This window comes from Pleurodeles waltl, chromosome 11 (assembly GCF_031143425.1).
Source record: "Pleurodeles waltl isolate 20211129_DDA chromosome 11, aPleWal1.hap1.20221129, whole genome shotgun sequence".
NCBI lineage: Eukaryota > Metazoa > Chordata > Amphibia > Caudata > Salamandridae > Pleurodeles > Pleurodeles waltl.
Window position 1 is genome coordinate 926,640,865 of NC_090450.1, and position 18,595 is coordinate 926,659,459.

The following is an 18,595-nucleotide window of genomic DNA, read 5'->3' on the forward strand; positions in this document are numbered from 1 at the left end:
GATTAAGACAGCTTATGACACCAGGTTGACATTACGCAGGGAGCCACAATCATTGGAGTCTGAAATGAGACTATATGAACAGCTATCAACAGACAGGACGGCGGCCATCCCACTAGCACAAGTCCATATAGATCATTAAGCGGCACTTGACCAGCTTGGTAAATTAATAAGGATACCAAGCGAGGAAACGCACGGAGAGACACAAAGCCAGAAGCTTTCAGCTTGGCTCCTGAGATCTGGACACAAGAGTCCACCAACTCCATCTTTCGCTTGCTTTATTCCAAATTATACTCTACCCCAGAACACAGAGCTCATAATATTGAGACATTCTTGGATAACATTCCCCTCCCTTGTTTGCAAACATCCGCAGGCGATGACTTGAAGATACCTTTACAAGCATCGGAAATAGAAGAGGCAAGATGTCTGGAACAGATGGCTAGCAGATTGAATTTTATATCACGTACCAAAAGACCCCAATTGCTGACAGTATACCTCTGCGTACACTAAGGAAATCCTACCTGCTTCCATGTGTGAAGCGACGCTGGTGGTGCTACCTAAAACGGGTACAAACCCCCTACTGATGGGGTCCTCCAGCCCTCTCTCCCTGCTTAATGCAGATTGTAAAATAATTGGCAGGGTTCTGGCAATCAGACTGATACCCATAATTACAAGTATAATTCACCCCGACCTAAAGGGATTTATTCCGGGAAGGTCCTCTTTTATGAACCTTAGACACCTATTTATGCTCGTGAGCTGGGCAAGATGACGGAGGACACCGCTTGGGTTGCTTTGCTCGGTATAGAGAAGGCGTTAAGACACCCTGGGCTGGGAGTACCTGATGTCAGCACTGAAAAAAATGGGCTTTGGTCCCCCGTTTCCTTAAATGGATTGTTCTTCTTCATAACACCCCCTTGCCATGTCTGAAGACAAGCACCCTGATATCCTACTCCTTTGCTATAGGATGCAGACCCACCAGGGATGCCCAGTCACCACTGATCTTTGCACTGGTGATGGAGTACCTGGCTTGCGCTCTCCGGGCGCGCGCACCTGAGTGGGGTTCCGAACAGGGGATAGATGGTATATTGTATCCTTGTATGCCGACGATGCCCTAATATACCTACGTAACAAGGTTTTAGTAATAAGTCATCTGATGGCTCTTCTAAGCCAATTTGGCAGGACGTCTGGGTTATGGGTGAACTGGGAGAAATCCTGTGTTTCCCCTTACATCTCTATCAGAGGAGCAGCGGGAATAATAACTTCTCTTACATGGGCCCTTGAAACCATTAAGTACTTGGGTGTTAGAATATACCACTCAGAGAGTGACCTAATGGATGCAAATATTGGCAGAGCCTTAGCGGGAATGCAGTCCTCCCTCCAGTTTTGGATATCCCTCCCCCATTGGAGAGTTACTATATCCAAAATGCTAATACTTCTTAGGCTGCTATATTTCTTCTCAGCTATCCCAGCTCTGCTACAGTGCAAGATGTTTGCCGACATGCGGTCTATGCGGATAAGTGATATGGGGAAAGGATCGAAAATGGGTGGCGCTGCACAAATGTATATGCTCCAGTGGAAGGGGGAGAGGGGTGCTAGGTGCACCAAACTGAGCATTATTATGATGCTGCCCAACTCCAATGGCCTACGCGCTGGCTGGCCTCACATAACCAGAACGAAATAGGGGATGGATTCAGGGACCGCACCTCCAAACAGGTGTTGAGATGGATGTTGAGAACTGGCCCAGAATTGCCACGCGAAGGCATTAACATTTTAATGAGTTGCCAAGAAATGCTGGTATGCCATACGCACCAGGGTTATCCTTATGGGTACTGCTGGGTTGTTCAGACATGCACACTCACCCGGATGCAACCACCTGGGAGAGAGCGGGCCTCACATTGTGGGGGGACCTCTTTAAAGATCAGGTACTGGCCATATTTGATAGCCTGGTTAATGAGTTTAATGATTATGGCATATCACAAGGCACCTTCATGACATACGCCACACTAATGCGCTATCTGAAGCAGTACTGGGATAAAAGACAGGGAACCGGCAACATCTGCATTGATACAGGTGCTGCTGACTTTGGGAGGCACACGCCAAGCTGTCACTAAAATTTACAATGTTCTACTGCAGATTCACATGCTGTGCATTAGTCCACCATCTAGTGCTGGGCTCGGAGTGTTACAAGTTGTTTTTCTTCGAAGAAGTGTTTTTCGAGTCACGGGATTGAGTGACTGCTCTTTGGTTCCATTGTGCATTGGCATCGACTCCATGGTTAGATTGTTTTCTTTCCACCGTCGGGTTTGGACGGGTTTCCTCTCGCTCAGAGATTTACTTTGTAAAACTCTTTTTGTCGGTATTGTATCGATCAGGTTAATATTCTTCCATCGACACAGCAGTACCGCCGGGAGAACAACTTTGTTCGCCCTTCGGGGCGCGCACGCCCAACTCGGGCCTATTCAGGCCGACCGCATGGAGAGCTTCATGGATCGGACTCCATTCTGATTCTGTCTTGGGTGCCACGCGAAATACCCGTACACAGACCAGCATCTGGTTTGAAATCTCTGCCTTTCCCCAGACCATCGGGAGGAAAACTGCAAGGCCTGTCGATCCTTCCAATCGAAAAAGACTCTCAGAGACAGAAGAGCAAAAAGGCTCAAAACTGTGTCGAAGAGCAGGGAACATCTCGACTTAGAAGAGGAAGAATTGATGCAGACAGCAGTCTCAGTTCGAGATTCGGAGTCTGAGCAAGAATCAGAAGACGACAGACCAGTCACACCCAGAAAACATGTGAGTACGTCTGCCCGTGCACCCTCACAAAAGAAAAAAAAAGGCCTTGGGTACGCCACTGCCAGAAGGCCATGGCTCGGCCTGAAAAAAGACTGTCGGTGACCGACCTCCCACTTCGGCACCGAAAAAGGCTACTCCTCCGAAAACCTCGGAGACAACAAAAAGCTCAATTTCCGACTCCAGTAGACATCAATTTTCGGAGTCGAAAATAAGAAAGCCAGCTGAAACCTTCGTCGTCCTCATCTTTTGCGATCCCGAAAAAGCACGCCTTGGAGCCAAAAAGACCAAAATTCACAAAGGAACATGGTCTTTTGAAAAGACTTTAAGAAAGTCACAAAACCTCTGGGTACCTGTGTGTGAGGGCACCCATGCACTAGCAGAGGTGCCCCAACAAACTCCAGCTCCATTTTACTAGACTTCTGGAGTGCGTGGACGCAATTTTACACGTGTACTGGACATAGGTTACTACCTCTGTCCAGCTACCTAATGGTAACTACGAACCTGTGCATGTTTGGTATCAAACATGCCGGAATCAGACCCCAATACTGTTGCAAGTATTGAAGTAGGATTCCATTCACTCTGGGGGATCCTTAGAGGACCCCCAGCATTGCTACCACCAGTCTTGCAGGGTTTTCCCAGGCAGCCCAGCTGCTGCCACCCCTCAGACTGGTTTCTTCCCTCCTGCTGCTTGATCTGATCAAGCCCAGGAAGGAAGAACAAATGATTTCCTTTGGGAGAGGGCGGTAATACCCTCTCCCTTTGGAAAAAGGTGTGTCTTGCTTGTGAGGGATAGCCTCCCAAAGCCACTGGTTTTGCTCTGAAGGGCACATTTGGTGCCCTCGTGCATAAGCCAGTTTACATCGGGTCAGGGACCCCCGAGTCCCTGCTCTGTTGGCGAAACTGGACAATGGGAAGGGGAGTGACCATTCCCCTGTCCATCACCACCCCAGGGGTGGTGCACAGCGCTCCTCCAGAGGGTCCCTGGGTTCTGCCATCTTGATTCCAAGGTTGGCAGGGAACTCTGGGAGCATCTGAGCGGCCTGGTCAGGCGGGTGACGTCACAGGCTCCCTCAAATAGGTACCTGGTTAGGTGACAAAACCCCCTCTTTTGGCTATATGGGGTCTTCCTCTGGGGTGGTTCCTCAGATTCTGCTTGCAAGACTCCAGCGGAACTCCTCTGAAACCTCTACTTCGACTTTCGGCCTCAGGAACCACAACTTGACCCTCCAGGAACCTACAAGCTGCAGATCCACAAGGAAGAGACTTCTGCAACATTGTATCCGGAACTCCTGCCAGCTTTGCAACATTTCCCCGGCTGTGCATCCTAAGAAGACTGCAACTCCTCAGCCTGCACAAGGAGAAGAAGGAATCTCCCTTGGGGTGAAGGCATCACTCCCCTGTAACTACAGGTACCTGGCTGCATCGATGACATGCTGCGTTAATCTCCCCTCATCCTGAGTGGCGTGGGTCCTGCATCACGGGTGGTGGAGGTCCGGAGAGTCGCCCTTGGTCCTCTCTACCAACTGTTGCAATTTGGTGGTGGTAAGTCTTTTCCACTCCAAGACAGTACCCCAGTGCACCGCGTCCTTTGCAGCTGCCAAGGCTTGTTGCTTCACCTCCAAGGGGAACTTCAGGCGACGTGTAGCTCCAGCCCCAGCACCCCCTATTGCAACTTATGGACCTCTGAGTAGTCCCCCAGCGAGATGGGAGCAATTTCTGTGGTGCTGCACGGGCTCCTTCAGCAACTTGTGCCCCTGTCCTGTGGGACACCTGTGGGTGCTGCCTCTGCTCCTGTTGGCCTTCTGCGACGCAGAGGGTCCCCTGTGACTCCCCCTCCTGGGTAGTGTGCTCCTGGACCTTGCTGGTCCCAGACATCATCTCGTTTCCTCGAACCGCAAATTACATTTGCCAAGGCTTGTTGGTGGAAATCCTTCCCAGACACACATCTGCAATCCAGCTTACAGTGTGGGACACCTTTTGCAACCATCAGGAACTCTTCTCTGGCTTCTGTGCTGCAGTGCTGACCAGTCTTCCTTCTTCGTCCACCAACTCCAAAAGGTACCTCTGAGTGGGTAGTATCTCCTACTCCCCCTGGACTCCACAGACACTTCTGGACTTGGCCCCCTCTCTCCACAGGTCTCTATCTTCGGTTTTCCACTGCTGGTTCCTTGCAGGCTGTTCTGGGTGTCTTGATTTTATTCTTTTCATCCTTTGGGGTGCTTTTGGGGAAATCCAGTATTTTACTCCTGTATTCCTGGTAGCTGGGTTGTACTACATTACTTACCCGTGTGGTTTCCTAGTACTTCCAGCTCCCCTCTACACGATTTACTTACCTAGATTGGGGCCCTGCGTTTGCATTCCACTTTCTTAGTATATGGTTTGGGCTCACCCTAGGGCTACTATTGCATATTGCTATTTTACACTGTTTTCTAAGCTTTTATGCCTCTTACTGTTTATTAGAGCATACATTTTTATAGTGTATTTACTTGCCTCCTATTGGAGGGTTGCCCCTCTAGTATTTTCTGATACGGTGTTCCAAAAATGAAGTCCCTTTATTTTTGTACAACCAAGTGTTTTCTTTCTTGTGTGTAAGTACTGTGTGACTACATTGGTATTGCATGAGCTTTGCATGTCTCCTAGATAAGCCTTTGCTGCTCCTCCACAGCTACCTCTAGAGAGCCTGGCTTCTAGACACTGTCTATACTTCAATGAGAGGGGATACTTGGACCTGGTATAAGGTTTAAGTACCATAGGTACCCACCACACACCAGGCCAGCTTCCTACATTGTTGGTGCAGCCGACAGGATAAGCAATTGCCTTACAACTCTTCCACTTTGTGGTTTCGGCAAGAAAGACCACTTACTAGTTAGGTTAACACTTATACCTAGTAGCAGGGATAGTCTCTTGAAGTTTGGGTAAGAGAAGAGTCTGGCATAGTCTCTATTCAAAACTTGTCTAGAAAGAGACTAGATGTTAGGGAAGTTAGGCACACCCTACACCACTCTAACATGTCTTCAGTGCCTAATACATCTCAGAACATGGATTCTCCCTATGAGGATCTCACATTCCAGGAACTGAGGGAAGTGTGCAAAAGTAGGAACCTGAAGACTGAGAGGAATCCTAATAAGACTCTGATTCTTGGGATGCTCCTCCAGGATGACCAGGAACAATCTGGTTGCCAGGAAAAAGAGTCTTGTTTCCTTCCCTCCCTGGTGTCAGACAGAGAGGATCTAAATAATAAGGTGGGTCAGGTGGGTCCCTCAGAGGATCACAGGGTCTCTAGTAAACCCCTTAGTGTAGCTGGGAGCACTACAGGTAGTGCTAAGGGTGGCTATGTCAGCAGACTCACCTTTGTTCCCAAGGGACTAGTGCAGAGGGTTACCAAACCTAGGGGCAGATCCTCATTCTGCCACCTCAGTATCAGAGGGGACCAATTGCTCAACTCCAGATGACTTCTTAGATAGGGAACTTAGGAAACCAAGTCTGGCGGCGGCCAGGCTGTAGCAGCAACAGAGAGCCCTAAACAGGGAGACCTTGGCAGTGGCGAGAGAGAAAGGCATGGATCGGGGTTAACACCGAATGGTGGCAGCAGCAACTTGGGTTTCAGGGAATCTATGGTCAGGGAGAACTCTTGATTCCAGAAATCTTAGTAAGGTTGTTCCCCCAGACACTGTGGGGGATGACATCCATAAGTGGCTTGCAGCTCTGGAGAGAGCCTGTAAAGTTCAGAAGGTCCCCCAGACAGTGGGCTGCTATTCTTTGGCTCTCCTTCTCTGACAAGGGTAGGGATAGGCTTCTTACTGTCAGAGGTGGATGCTGACAACTACACAGTTTAAAAGTCTGCTCTGTTAGAAGGATTTAGTCTTACCACTGAACAGTACAGAATTAAGTTCAGGGAGACCAGGAAAGAGTTCTCCCAGGATTGGGTTGATTTTGTGGACTGCTGTGTAAAAGCTTTGGAAGGCTGGTTACATGGTAGCAAAGTCAGTGACTATGAGGGCTTGTATTATCTGATTTTTAGAGAGCATTTACTTAACAACTGTGTGTCTGATTTGTTGCACCAGTACTTGGTGGACTCTGATCTGACCTCTCCCCAGGAACTGGGAAAGAAGGCAGACAAATGGGTCAGAACAAGGGTGAGCAGGAAGGTTCACACTGGGGGTGACAAAGACAAGAAAAAGGAAGCAGGTAAGTCTCAGGACAAGGATGGGGACAATACTAAAACCAAAGGTTCTTCATGAGGCCAACAAAAGCTCTATGGGGGTGGGTCCAAATCCTCTTCCCACAACAAAAACCCTGGGTGCTATGTCTGTAGGAACAAGGGCCATAGGCCAGGAGACAGCTGGGATGGTTAGGGTTCCCTTTGAGAGGGCTGGGTGGATATTGTTGGCACCCTAGACCAGCCCACTGCCTCTGGAAACAGATTCATACTGGTGGTGGTGGACCATGCTACCAGGTATCCGGAGGCCATACCTCTAAGGACCCTCCTGGGAATCTTCTCTAGGGTGGGCTTTCCAAAAGAGGTGGTATCAGACAGGGGTACAAACTTCATGTCTGCATAACTCAAAGCCATGTGGAAGGAATGTGGTTTAACTTACAACTTCACCACCCCTAAACTAATGGTTTGGTACAGAGATTTAACAAAACTCTGAAAGGTATTATTATGGGACTCTGAAAAGCTCAGAAGGAGATGGGATGTCCTATTACCATGCCACCTGTTTGCCTACAGGGAGGTTCCTCAGAAGGGAGTGGGCTACAGACCCTTTGAGCTTCTATTTGATCACCCTGTTAGGGGGTCCATTTGCACTTGTAAGGGAAGGATGGGCGCAACCTCTCATGCCTCCTAAACAGGACATTGTGGACTATGTACTTGGTCTCAGATCCAGGATGGCTGAGTACATGAAAAAAAAGCCACTAAAAACCTTCAGGCCCGCCTAGAACTGCAAAAGCAGTGGCATGATCAGAAGGCTGTCCTAACTGTATACCAGCCAGGACAAAGTGTGGGTTCTGGAGCCTGTGGCTCCCAGGGAACTCCAGGACAAATGGAGTAGCCCCCACACTATAGTGGCGAAAAAGGGTGAGGTCACGTACTTGGTGGACCTTGGCACTCCTAGAAGCACCCAGAGGGTGCGTCATGTGAACTGCCTAAAGCCCTACTATAACAGGGCTGATCTGACCCTGCTCATGGTATTGATGAGGGACAGGAAGAAGAGTGACCCTCTCCCTGATCTCTTCACCACCACTACAGCTGATGGCTCAGTGGATCGAGTGGTCCTAGCAGACTGCCTATCAATCTCGAAAGGAGGACTGCAGGAACCTCCTAGGCCAGTTCTCTGAACTGTGTCTCTGACACCTGGTCAGACTACATGATGTGAACACACCATAGTCAGAGGGTTCAGTTTGCCTGTTGTAAGTAAAATCTGCAGGCAACCTCATCATGTTAGAGACTGCATCAAAGCCGAATTGCAAAAGATGCTTCACCTAGGAGTGGTTGAGCACTTTGATAGCCCCTGGGCTAGCCCAGCATTGCTGGTACCAAAACCTCACTCACAAAATGGTTAAAAAAAAAAGAGATGAAGTTATGAGTAGATTATAGACGGCTCAACACAGTCACAAAGACTGATGCTCACCCTATACCCAGGGCAGATGAGCCAATAGATACACTGGCATCAGCCAAGCAAGCACCTTTCCTACACTCTTTTTGTCTTAATTCAATAAATATATATCTTTAAAAAAATAAATGCATTCCATAATACCACTGCCCATTATACCCAACCCTTTTTCATAACCTCAATTTTCTATTGGTCTGCACACAATATTGCCACCTTCATGCAGTTTTAAGAATCATTTTATTTTCCTTTCAAAGAATATAATGTCTTTTTTTCTGACTTAAGTTTGAGATCACCGTCAATACCTATTTCCATTCAAAATTGACAGTGCCACTGTTTCTTGTTCATAAAATAACAGGGAATGCAACATGGTAGGCAAATGACTTGGTTCACTGGACGTGGTACTGGGTTCATACATTTAAAGATTTTGGGATTGATTTCACCACTAAAGTTACACTCTATAATATTACAGAACGTAGAACGTACTTGGCAGTAGAAACAAAATCATTCAATTCACCACCACCCTCTTCCAAAGCTTCCAAGGTTCTTGCTTCTCCTGTGGACTGAAGGCCAATCACCACACACTAAAGAAAATGAATATCAGAAAGGAAAGAATAAATATTCAGGTGTGATTATCAGAATTGGCATATTCACAATAATACTTCAAGTTTTACAAATAAATATTTGTTGTCTGTAAACCTGTTTTAATGTATGACAATCAGGAGGATGATTCACAAGAGAAAACTCTGCAAACATGAGGGGACACAAAGATAAAAAGCAGTCAGAAGCAAGAAATAAGTATTTACTTGTAATCCCGAATCTCCTATGTAGGAAACTGGCTCTGTATATACTATCTCAAAGTGAGAGATAGTGTGCACAGAGTCCAAGGGTTCCCCTTAGAGGTAAGATAGTGGCAAAATTAAATAATACTAATTCTCTATTGTGTAGTAGTGTGGTCGAGCGGTAGGCTTATCAGAGAGTAGTGTTAAGCATTTGTTGTACACACAGGCAATAAATGAGGAACACACACTCAAAGACTTAACCCCAGGCCAATATGTTTTTATATAGAAAAATATTATTTTCTTATTTTATTTTAGAACTACAAGATTCAGAATTCAAGTAAATACATAAATTGTAAGGAACTTGGCATTGTTAAGTATGGAACTTTGAAGTAAATCAGTAAGGTGCACAGTTTTGGCAAAAATGGCAATAAAACAGTTCCTGAGGGAGGTAAGTACAAGTTAGTTTAGGAGGTAAGTAAAGCACTTTCAAGTTTAGTCTACGGGGCATAGGCAGTCCACTGTTGGGGGCTCAAGTCAACCCCAAACACCCAGCACTAGCGGGCCCGGTCAAGTACAGAGGTCAAAGTAGGCCCCAAATAACATAGGTGCATATGGAGACTGGGGGTGCCCCGGTTCCAGTCTGCTAGCGGGTAAGTACCTACGTCCTTGGGGAGCAGACCGGGGGGGTTTGTAGAGGTTGGGGGGGGGGCAATGCAGGCAGGGCACAGGGGGTGCTTCTCAGGTCAGCCACTGACTGGGCAACGATAAGGGCCACCTGCTGGTTACTCCTGCACCGGTAGTTGGTTTCTTTCGAGCCTGAGTGCTGCGGGTGCAGTGCTTCATCCAGGCATCGGGTTCTTTGTTACCGGGCAGTCGCAGTCAGGGGGAGCCTGTGGATTCTCTCTCCAGGTGTCGCCGTGTGGGTGCAGGGAGGTTAGTCTCAGGGTATCCACATCGTGGGAGTCGCCTGAGGGTCCACACTAGTGTTCGTTTTTCTGGACACGAGCCGGGGGCGTCAGGTGCAGAGTGTTGGCGACTCACGCTTTCGGAGTGAGGTTGGAGTCCCTTTAAAGTTGTTTTTTTCTTGGTTGCTTAGACAGACACTGTCCTCTGGAGTTTCTTGATTCTGTGGGTTGCAGGGCAGTCCTCTGAGTCGGCAGAGGTCGCTGGTCCGGCTGGATGCATGGTTGCAGGTTGGAGTCTGGAGGAGGGCCGGTAGGGCTGGGGCCAAGTCAGTTATTGCCTCCGTCATCTCTGCAGGGCTTTCAGGTCAGCAGTCCTTGTTTCAGGTCATCAGGAATCTGATTTCTTGGGTTCAGGGTCGCACCTAAACACTAAATTTAGGGGGGGGGTTAGGGTCACAGGGCAGTAGCCAATGGCTATTATCCTTGAGGATGGGTACACCCTCCTTGTACTCCCTCACTTTGGGAAGGGGAGCACATCCCTATCCCTATTGGGCTAAATCCTCCAAAACAAGATGGAGGATTTTCCAAGGAGGAGGTCACTTCAGCACTGGTCACCGTAGGGGTGGACCTGGCTGAGGGGGTGACTCCTCCTTTGTCTCATTATCTACCCAGACTTGCCGCCAAAAGTGGGGGCTGTGTCCGGAGGATGGGAATCTCCACTAGCTGGACTGCCCTGGGGCACTGTAACACGAAGCTTGAACCTTTGAGGCTCACTGCTAGGTGTTACAGTTCCTGCAGGGGGGAGGTGTGAAGCACTTCCACCCAGTGCAGGCTTTGTTTCCGGCCTCACAGAGCACAAAGGCTCTCACCCCAGGGGGACAGAAACTCATCTCTCAGTGGCAGGCTGGCACAGACCAGTCAGTCCTGCACTGAAGGCTTGGGGAAAATACAGGGGGCATCTCTAAGATACCCTCTGTGTGCATTTTGTAATAAATCCAACACTGGCATCAGTGTGGGTTTATTATTCTGACAAGTTTGATACCAAACTTCCCAGTGTTCAGAGTAACCATGGAGTTTGTTTTGACAACCTACCAGACCAAATACTTCATATGGCCACATTGCACTTACAATGTCTAAGAATGGACTTAGACACTGTAGGGGCATATAGCTCATGCAGCTATGCCTTCACCTGTGGTATAGTGCACCCTGCCTTAGAGCTTTAAGGCCTGCTAGAGGGGTAAGTAACCTATGCCATAGGCAGTATTTTGTGTGCATGGCATCCTGAGGGGGATGCCGTGTCGACTTTGCCTTTTTCTACCCACCAACACATGCAATCTGCAATGGCAGTGTGCATGTGTTAGGTGAGGGGTCCCTTATGGTGGCACAACACGTGCGGCAGCCCTTAGGGACCTTCCCTGGTCACAGGGCCCTTGGTACCACTGGTACCTTTTACAGGACTTATCTGTGTGCCAAGGGTGTGCCAACTGTGGCAACAATGGTACATTTTTTAGTGAAAGAACACTGGTGCTGGGGCCTTGTTAGCAGGTTCCCAGCACACTCAGTCAAGTCAGCATCAATATCAGGCAAAAACTGCAACAATGACCCATTTTCCTACATCCAGTTATGGGGTTTCTCTGAGTTATGCTCAAAGGTCAACAGGTCTATTCTTCAGGACTTACAAGCCTTGTCAATGCCTTTCAGCAATGCTGTACAATGCTACAGGAAGTAAAATGATTGCCACCTATGTTGCACAGCAGGAGCAAAAAAGGAAAAGAAAAAAAAAAGTTTGATGACACGACTGCTGTTGAAGATGTAAATTTTTCATGTCACACCGCATTTCCGTATAGTTGCCCTGCTAGCTTTCCAAAGGACTTCCTTGCGTTTTGGGGAGCCCTGAGTGACCTAATTCTAGGACTTCAGGAGCCTTGGTACAAAGCTCAAGGTGGCTGACTAAGTGGTACACTGACTTTGAATTGTCAGTAAGCCACAATGAGATGGTATCCTTATCAATGTGCAATGGCCATCTCCACCAGATCCAAGAACCATAACTGTCTGACACATTAAGCTGCCATTACGAGTAGCGACTGGGGTGTTTCTAAGCACGTAACCTGAATGGAGAAGTATGGGTATGCCAGATGTCAATTTGCCTTTTAGTCTCAATTCAGTCCTCACTGTGAGAGACTGCCTATTGCATTCTGGAGAGTTTACAAGGTCACTACAGCACTATCTCTGGACATGGGACTGTTGTGACACCCCTTAAATTTTGCATCCCACCACAAAAAATGTCTCGTCGCTCTGAGACTGGGGATGATTTCTCTAGGTTGAGGGAAGAATGTCAATCTGTAGGGCATTTCCGTCACTGTACTTATGCTAGGGAGCTCTAGACGCCTAGAGAGGGGTTCTAACGTCAAGGGACTAGATAGAATGAATCATCCTGGGATAGCCAGATGCCACACTTCCAAGAAGAGGTCATCAGGAAGAAGGGAACCTGGTAGTTAATTGGCTACCAATCACATCCTACCAGGAGGGTGTTTTCTGAACATGAATAGGACACCCATGTGTAATGCGACCTGTATTTTACCACCGGCTCCATCTTGACCACTGACTCCATTTTGTGCTTCAAAACGCCGTCACATTAGTGGCGCAGGTATTTTTCTGCGCACAACTTGTGAGCATGTTTTCACTCTTCCTCACCAAGGACGGGAACATAACATGGAGGAGTAAGGGAGATAAGGTTGTACCAAGCTGAGTGTGTTTATGGTTAAGCAGGGTACAGCTCGGTCTTTGAAGTGCACCCTGGGATCTGGGCAGTCTAGTGTGTTCTTTCAACAGTTATCTGGTACGCCCAGCGTTTGAACAAAACCTACTCAATGTGAGGCGGGTTTCTAGAACCTTCCTCTCAAGTGTGTTTAAAGTATATAAGGTGGGGGATGCTTGACATCTGGGAAGAAAGAACTCATCTGAGAAGGGACCCCTTGCTCAGAAAATAATCCCATTGTGGGTAGTCTCCCTCTTTTCAATTGTCCAGGGTTCCACAACCTGAAGTTGGCAAAGAGTTGATGTTGGTACCAAGCCCCATGGTGATGCATTTTTTCTTCTTATTTTTAGCTTTGCATTGTGTGTGTGTTTGTGTGTGTGTGTGTGTGTGTGTGTGTGTGTGTGTGTGTGTGTTTATGTGTTTATAAAATGTCACTTACCTAGTGTACATCTGTTCACGGCACGTAGTGCTGCAGATTCACATGCTGTGCATATATCACCATATAGTGTTGGGCTCGGAGTGTTACAAGTTGTTTTTCTTCTAAGAAGCTTTTTTCGAGTCACAGGATCGAGTGACAACTCCAATCGGTGATAGTGAGCATGGGCATCAAAACCTTTGTTAAATTGTTTTCCCGCAGGAGGGTGAAGAAAGGAGTGAACTGTATATGTACAAATATATATAGAAAGTAAAGAGGATGTGTAAGGAAATGCCTCCTTGGCATGGTTGCCCCCTGACTTTTTGCCTTTGCTGATGCTATGTTTACAATTGAAAGTGTGCTGAGGCCTGCTAACCAGGCCCCAGCACCAGTGTTCTTTCCCTAACCTGTACTTTTGTATCCACAATTGGCAGACCCTGGCATCCAGATAAGTCCCTTGTAACTGGTACTTCTAGTACCAAGGGCCCTGATGCCAAGGAAGGTCTCTAAGGGCTGCAGCATGTCTTATGCCACCCTGGAGACCTCTCACTCAGCACAGACACACTGCTTGCCAGCTTGTGTGTGCTAGTGAGGACAAAACGAGTAAGTCGACATGGCACTCCCCTCAGGGTGCCATGCCAGCCTCTCACTGCCTATGCAGTATAGGTAAGACACCCCTCTAGCAGGCCTTACAGCCCTAAGGCAGGGTGCACTATACCATAGGTGAGGGTACCAGTGCATGAGCATGGTACCCCTACAGTGTCTAAACAAAACCTTAGACATTGTAAGTGCAGGGTAGCCATAAGAGTATATGGTCTGGGAGTTTGTCAAACACGAACTCCACAGCACCATAATGGCTACACTGAAAACTGGGAAGTTTGGTATCAAACTTCTCAGCACAATAAATGCACACTGATGCCAGTGTACATTTTATTGTAAAATACACCCCAGAGGGCACCTTAGAGGTGCCCCCTGAAACTTAACCGACTATCTGTGTAGGCTGACTAGTTTTAGCAGCCTGCCACAAACCGAGACATGTTGCTGGCCCCATGGGGAGAGTGCCTTTGTCACTCTGAGGCCAGTAACAAAGCCTGCACTGGGTGGAGATGCTAACACCTCCCCCAGGCAGGAATTGTCACACCTGGCGGTGAGCCTCAAAGGCTCACCCCCTTTGTGCCAACCCAGCAGGACACTCCAGCTAGTGGAGTTGCCCGCCCCCTCCGGCCAGGCCCCACTTTTGGCGGCAAGGCCGGAGAAAATAATGAGAAAAACAAGGAGGAGTCACTGGCCAGTCAGGACAGCCCCTACGGTGTCCTGAGCTGAGGTGACTCTGACTTTTAGAAATCCTCCATCTTGCAGATGGAGGATTCCCCCAATAGGGTTAGGATTGTGACCCCCTCCCCTTGGGAGGAGGCACAAAGAGGGTGTACCCACCCTCAGGGCTAGTAGCCATTGGCTACTAACCCCCCAGACCTAAACACGCCCTTAAATTTAGTATTTAAGGGCTACCCTGAACCCTAGAAAATTAGATTCCTGCAACTACAAGAAGAAGGACTGCCCAGCTGAAAACCCCTGCAGCGGAAGACCAGAAGACGACAACTGCCTTGGCTCCAGAAACTCACCGGCCTGTCTCCTGCCTTCCCAAGATCCTGCTCCAGCGACGCCTTCCAAAGGGACCAGCGACCTCGACATCCTCTGAGGACTGCCCCTGCTTCGAAAAGACAAGAAACTCCCGAGGACAGCGGACCTGCTCCAAGAAAAGCTGCAACTTTGTTTCCAGCAGCTTTAAAGAACCCTGCAAGCTCCCCGCAAGAAGCGTGAGACTTGCAACACTGCACCCGGCGACCCCGACTCGGCTGGTGGAGATCCGACACCTCAGGAGGGACCCCAGGACTACTCTGATACTGTGAGTACCAAAACCTGTCCCCCCTGAGCCCCCACAGCGCCGCCTGCAGAGGGAATCCCGAGGCTTCCCCTGACCGCGACTCTTTGAACCTAAAGTCCCGACGCCTGGGAGAGACCCTGCACCCGCAGCCCCCAGGACCTGAAGGACCGGACTTTCACTGGAGAAGTGACCCCCAGGAGTCCCTCTCCCTTGTCCAAGTGGAGGTTTCCCCGAGGAATCCCCCCCTTGCCTGCCTGCAGCGCTGAAGAGATCCCGAGATCTCTCATAGACTAACATTGCGAACCCGACGCTTGTTTCTACACTGCACCCGGCCGCCCCCGCGCCGCTGAGGGTGAAATTTCTGTGTGGACTTGTGTCCCCCCCGGTGCCCTACAAAACCCCCCTGTTCTGCCCTCCGAAGACGCGGGTACTTCCCTGCAAGCAGACCGGAACCGGGGCACCCCCTTCTCTCCATTCTAGCCTATGCGTTTTGGGCACCACTTTGAACTCTGCACCTGACCGGCCCTGAGCTGCTGGTGTGGTGACTTTGGGGTTGCTCTGAACCCCCAACGGTGGGCTACCTTGGACCAAGAACTAAGCCCTGTAAGTGTCTTACTTACCTGGTTAACCTAACAAATACTTACCTCCCCTAGGAACTGTGAAAATTGCACTGTGTCCACTTTTAAAACAGCTATTTGTGAATAACTCGAAAAGTATACATGCAATTTTGATGATTTGAAGTTCCTAAAGTACTTACCTGCAATACCTTTCGAATGAGATATTACATGTAAAATTTGAACCTGTGGTTCTTAAAATAAACTAAGAAAAGATATTTTTCTATACAAAAACCTATTGGCTGGATTTGTCTCTGAGTGTGTGTACCTCATTTATTGTCTATGTGTATGTACAACAAATGCTTAACACTACTCCTTGGATAAGCCTACTGCTCGACCACACTACCACAAAATAGAGCATTAGTATTATCTCTTTTTGCCACTATCTTACCTCTAAGGGGAACCCTTGGACTCTGTGCATGCTATTCCTTACTTTGAAATAGCACATACAGAGCCAACTTCCTACAGGATGTCCATGCAATGTATATGCATATTTGCATAAAGTACTACAATGAACACAGGTTTCTGGGCAGGAGGGAGGGTGCCTGTGAATCTGCAGTTCTACATGCCACAAACAGATGTACACTGGGTAAGTGACATTTTCCGTTCGATGGCACTTGTAGCTGCACAAACACATGCTGTACATAGACTGAAAAGCAGTCCCTCTCCCAAGTAAGCAGTGGTTAAGCCTGTAGGAGTTGAAATAGTTTGAAATAGTGTTTTAAGCACTACTTGACCAATATTTGCTTGTTGTCGAGATAACACATCCACTTAGTAGTGTTCAGTAAATGTGTGTGTTGTGGACCATGTGGCTGCTTTGCATATGTCTGCCACTAGTATATTTCCCAAGAATGCCATTGAAGCTCCTTTCTTTCTACTTGAATGGGCTTTAGGAGTTACGAATAGTTGCCTTTTTACATTAAGATAGCATGTTTGAATACACTTTACTATCCATCAGGCTGTGGAAAGGAGACTAGCAATTCCACCGAATGATTAATGTGAAATGGTGAAACAACTTTGAGCAAAAAATTTGGATTTCTCATAAGTAATATATTGTGTTTGTGTACTTGGCAGAAGTGTTCTTCTAAAATGCATACTTACTCTTCTTAAGGAAGTAATTGCTACTAGGACAGCAGCCTTCCATGAGAGACACTGAAGAGCGCAAGAATGCATGGGTTCAAAAGGTGGACCCATTAGTCTTGTGAGCACAATGTTAAGATTCCCTGCAGAAGTTGGTGGAGCTGTAGGTGGAATAACTCTTAACACCTTCCATAAAAGCTTTTATGACAGGAATTCTAAACAGAGAGGTATGTTGTCTGTTTTGGAGGTAGGCGGATATTGCTGTTAAAAGAATTTTAATAGATGAATATGCAAGATTTGCGCTCTGTAAATGAAGCAAATAACATACAATATCCTGTACTGATGCTTTAAGTAGATCAATGTTTTTAGGTTCACAATAACATTCAAAACGTTTCCATTTATTTGACTAGCACTGCCTGGTTGTAGGTTTACGTGCTTGTTTTAGAATGTCCATACATTCTGGTGGAAGCTGTAGATATCACTTTCAATGACCTCAGGAGCCAAATCGCCAGGTTGGGCATACCGGGATCTGACCTTGTTTTGAGTCAATAGATCTGGACTGTTCGGGAGCTTGTGAAGTGGTAGCACCAACAGATCCAATAGTGTTACGTACCAATGTTGACGTGCCGACGTGGGAGCTATGAGAATCATAGTGAAGGAAGTGTGATGGATCTTGTTGACCAGAAACGGAATTAATGGGAGAGGGTGTGTGAGAAAGTAGCCTCTTTCTAGCCTTGTTATCCCCACTTTTGGCCTGTTTGTGAGCATGTCAGGTGTTTTCACTGTCTCACTGGGATCCTGCTAGCCAGGACCCAGTGCTCATGGTGAAAACCCTATGTTTCCAGTATGTTTGTTATGTGTCACTGGGACCCTGCTAGCCAGGACCCCAGTGCTCATAAGTTTGTGGCCTATATGTATGTGTCCCCTGTGTGATGCCCAACTGTCTCACTGAGGCTCTGCTAACCAGAACCTCAGTGGTTATGCTCTCTCTTTACAAATTGTCACTAACAGGCTAGTGACCAATTTCACCAATTCACATTGGCATACTGGAACACCCTTATAATTCCCTAGTATATGGTACTGAGGTACCCAGGGTATTGGGGTTCCAGGAGATCCCTATGGGCTGCAGCATTTCTTTTGCCACCCATAGAGAGCTCTGACAATTCTTACACAGGCCTGCCACTGCAGCCTGAGTGAAATAACGTCCACGTTATTTCACAGCCATTTACCACTGTAACTTATAAGTCACCTATATGTCTAACCTTTACCTGGTAAAGGTTGGGTGCTAAGTTACTTAGTGTGTGGGCACCCTGGCACTAGCCAAGGTGCCCCCACATCGTTCAGGGCAAATTCCCAGGACTTTGTGAGTGCGGGGACACCATTACATGCGTGCACAATACATAGGTCACTACCTATGTATAGCGTCACAATGGTAACGCCAAACATGGGCATGTAACATGTCTAAGACCATGGAATTGTCACCCCAATGCCATTCTGGCATTGGGGAGACAATTCCATGATCCCCCGAGTCTCTAGCACAGACCCGGGTACTGCCAAACTACCTTTCCCGGGGTTTCACTGCAGCCGCTGCCAACCCCTCAGACAGGTTTCTGCCCTCCTGGGGTCCAGCCAGGCTTGGCCCAGGAAGGCAGAACAAAAAAAGGAAAAAGGTGTCAGGGCTGGGGAGGAGTAGGCTCCCCCAGCCTCTGGAAATGCTTTGATGGGCACAGATGGTGCCCATCTCTGCATAAGCCAGTCTA

The 18,595-nt window shown here is 47.9% G+C and overlaps 1 protein-coding gene across 4 annotated transcripts in view; it reads right to left on the minus strand.

The window, feature by feature from the left end:
- Window positions 1–18,595, minus strand: part of SBNO1 (strawberry notch homolog 1) — a 1,077,952-nt gene that overhangs the window by 531,712 nt on the left and 527,645 nt on the right. For all 4 annotated transcript variants that reach the window (XM_069214997.1, XM_069214996.1, XM_069214993.1 and 1 more), the window contains one exon: window positions 8,883–8,980. In XM_069214997.1, the coding sequence (XP_069071098.1) occupies window positions 8,883–8,980 (98 nt within the window). The remainder of the gene's footprint in view (window positions 1–8,882; window positions 8,981–18,595) is intronic.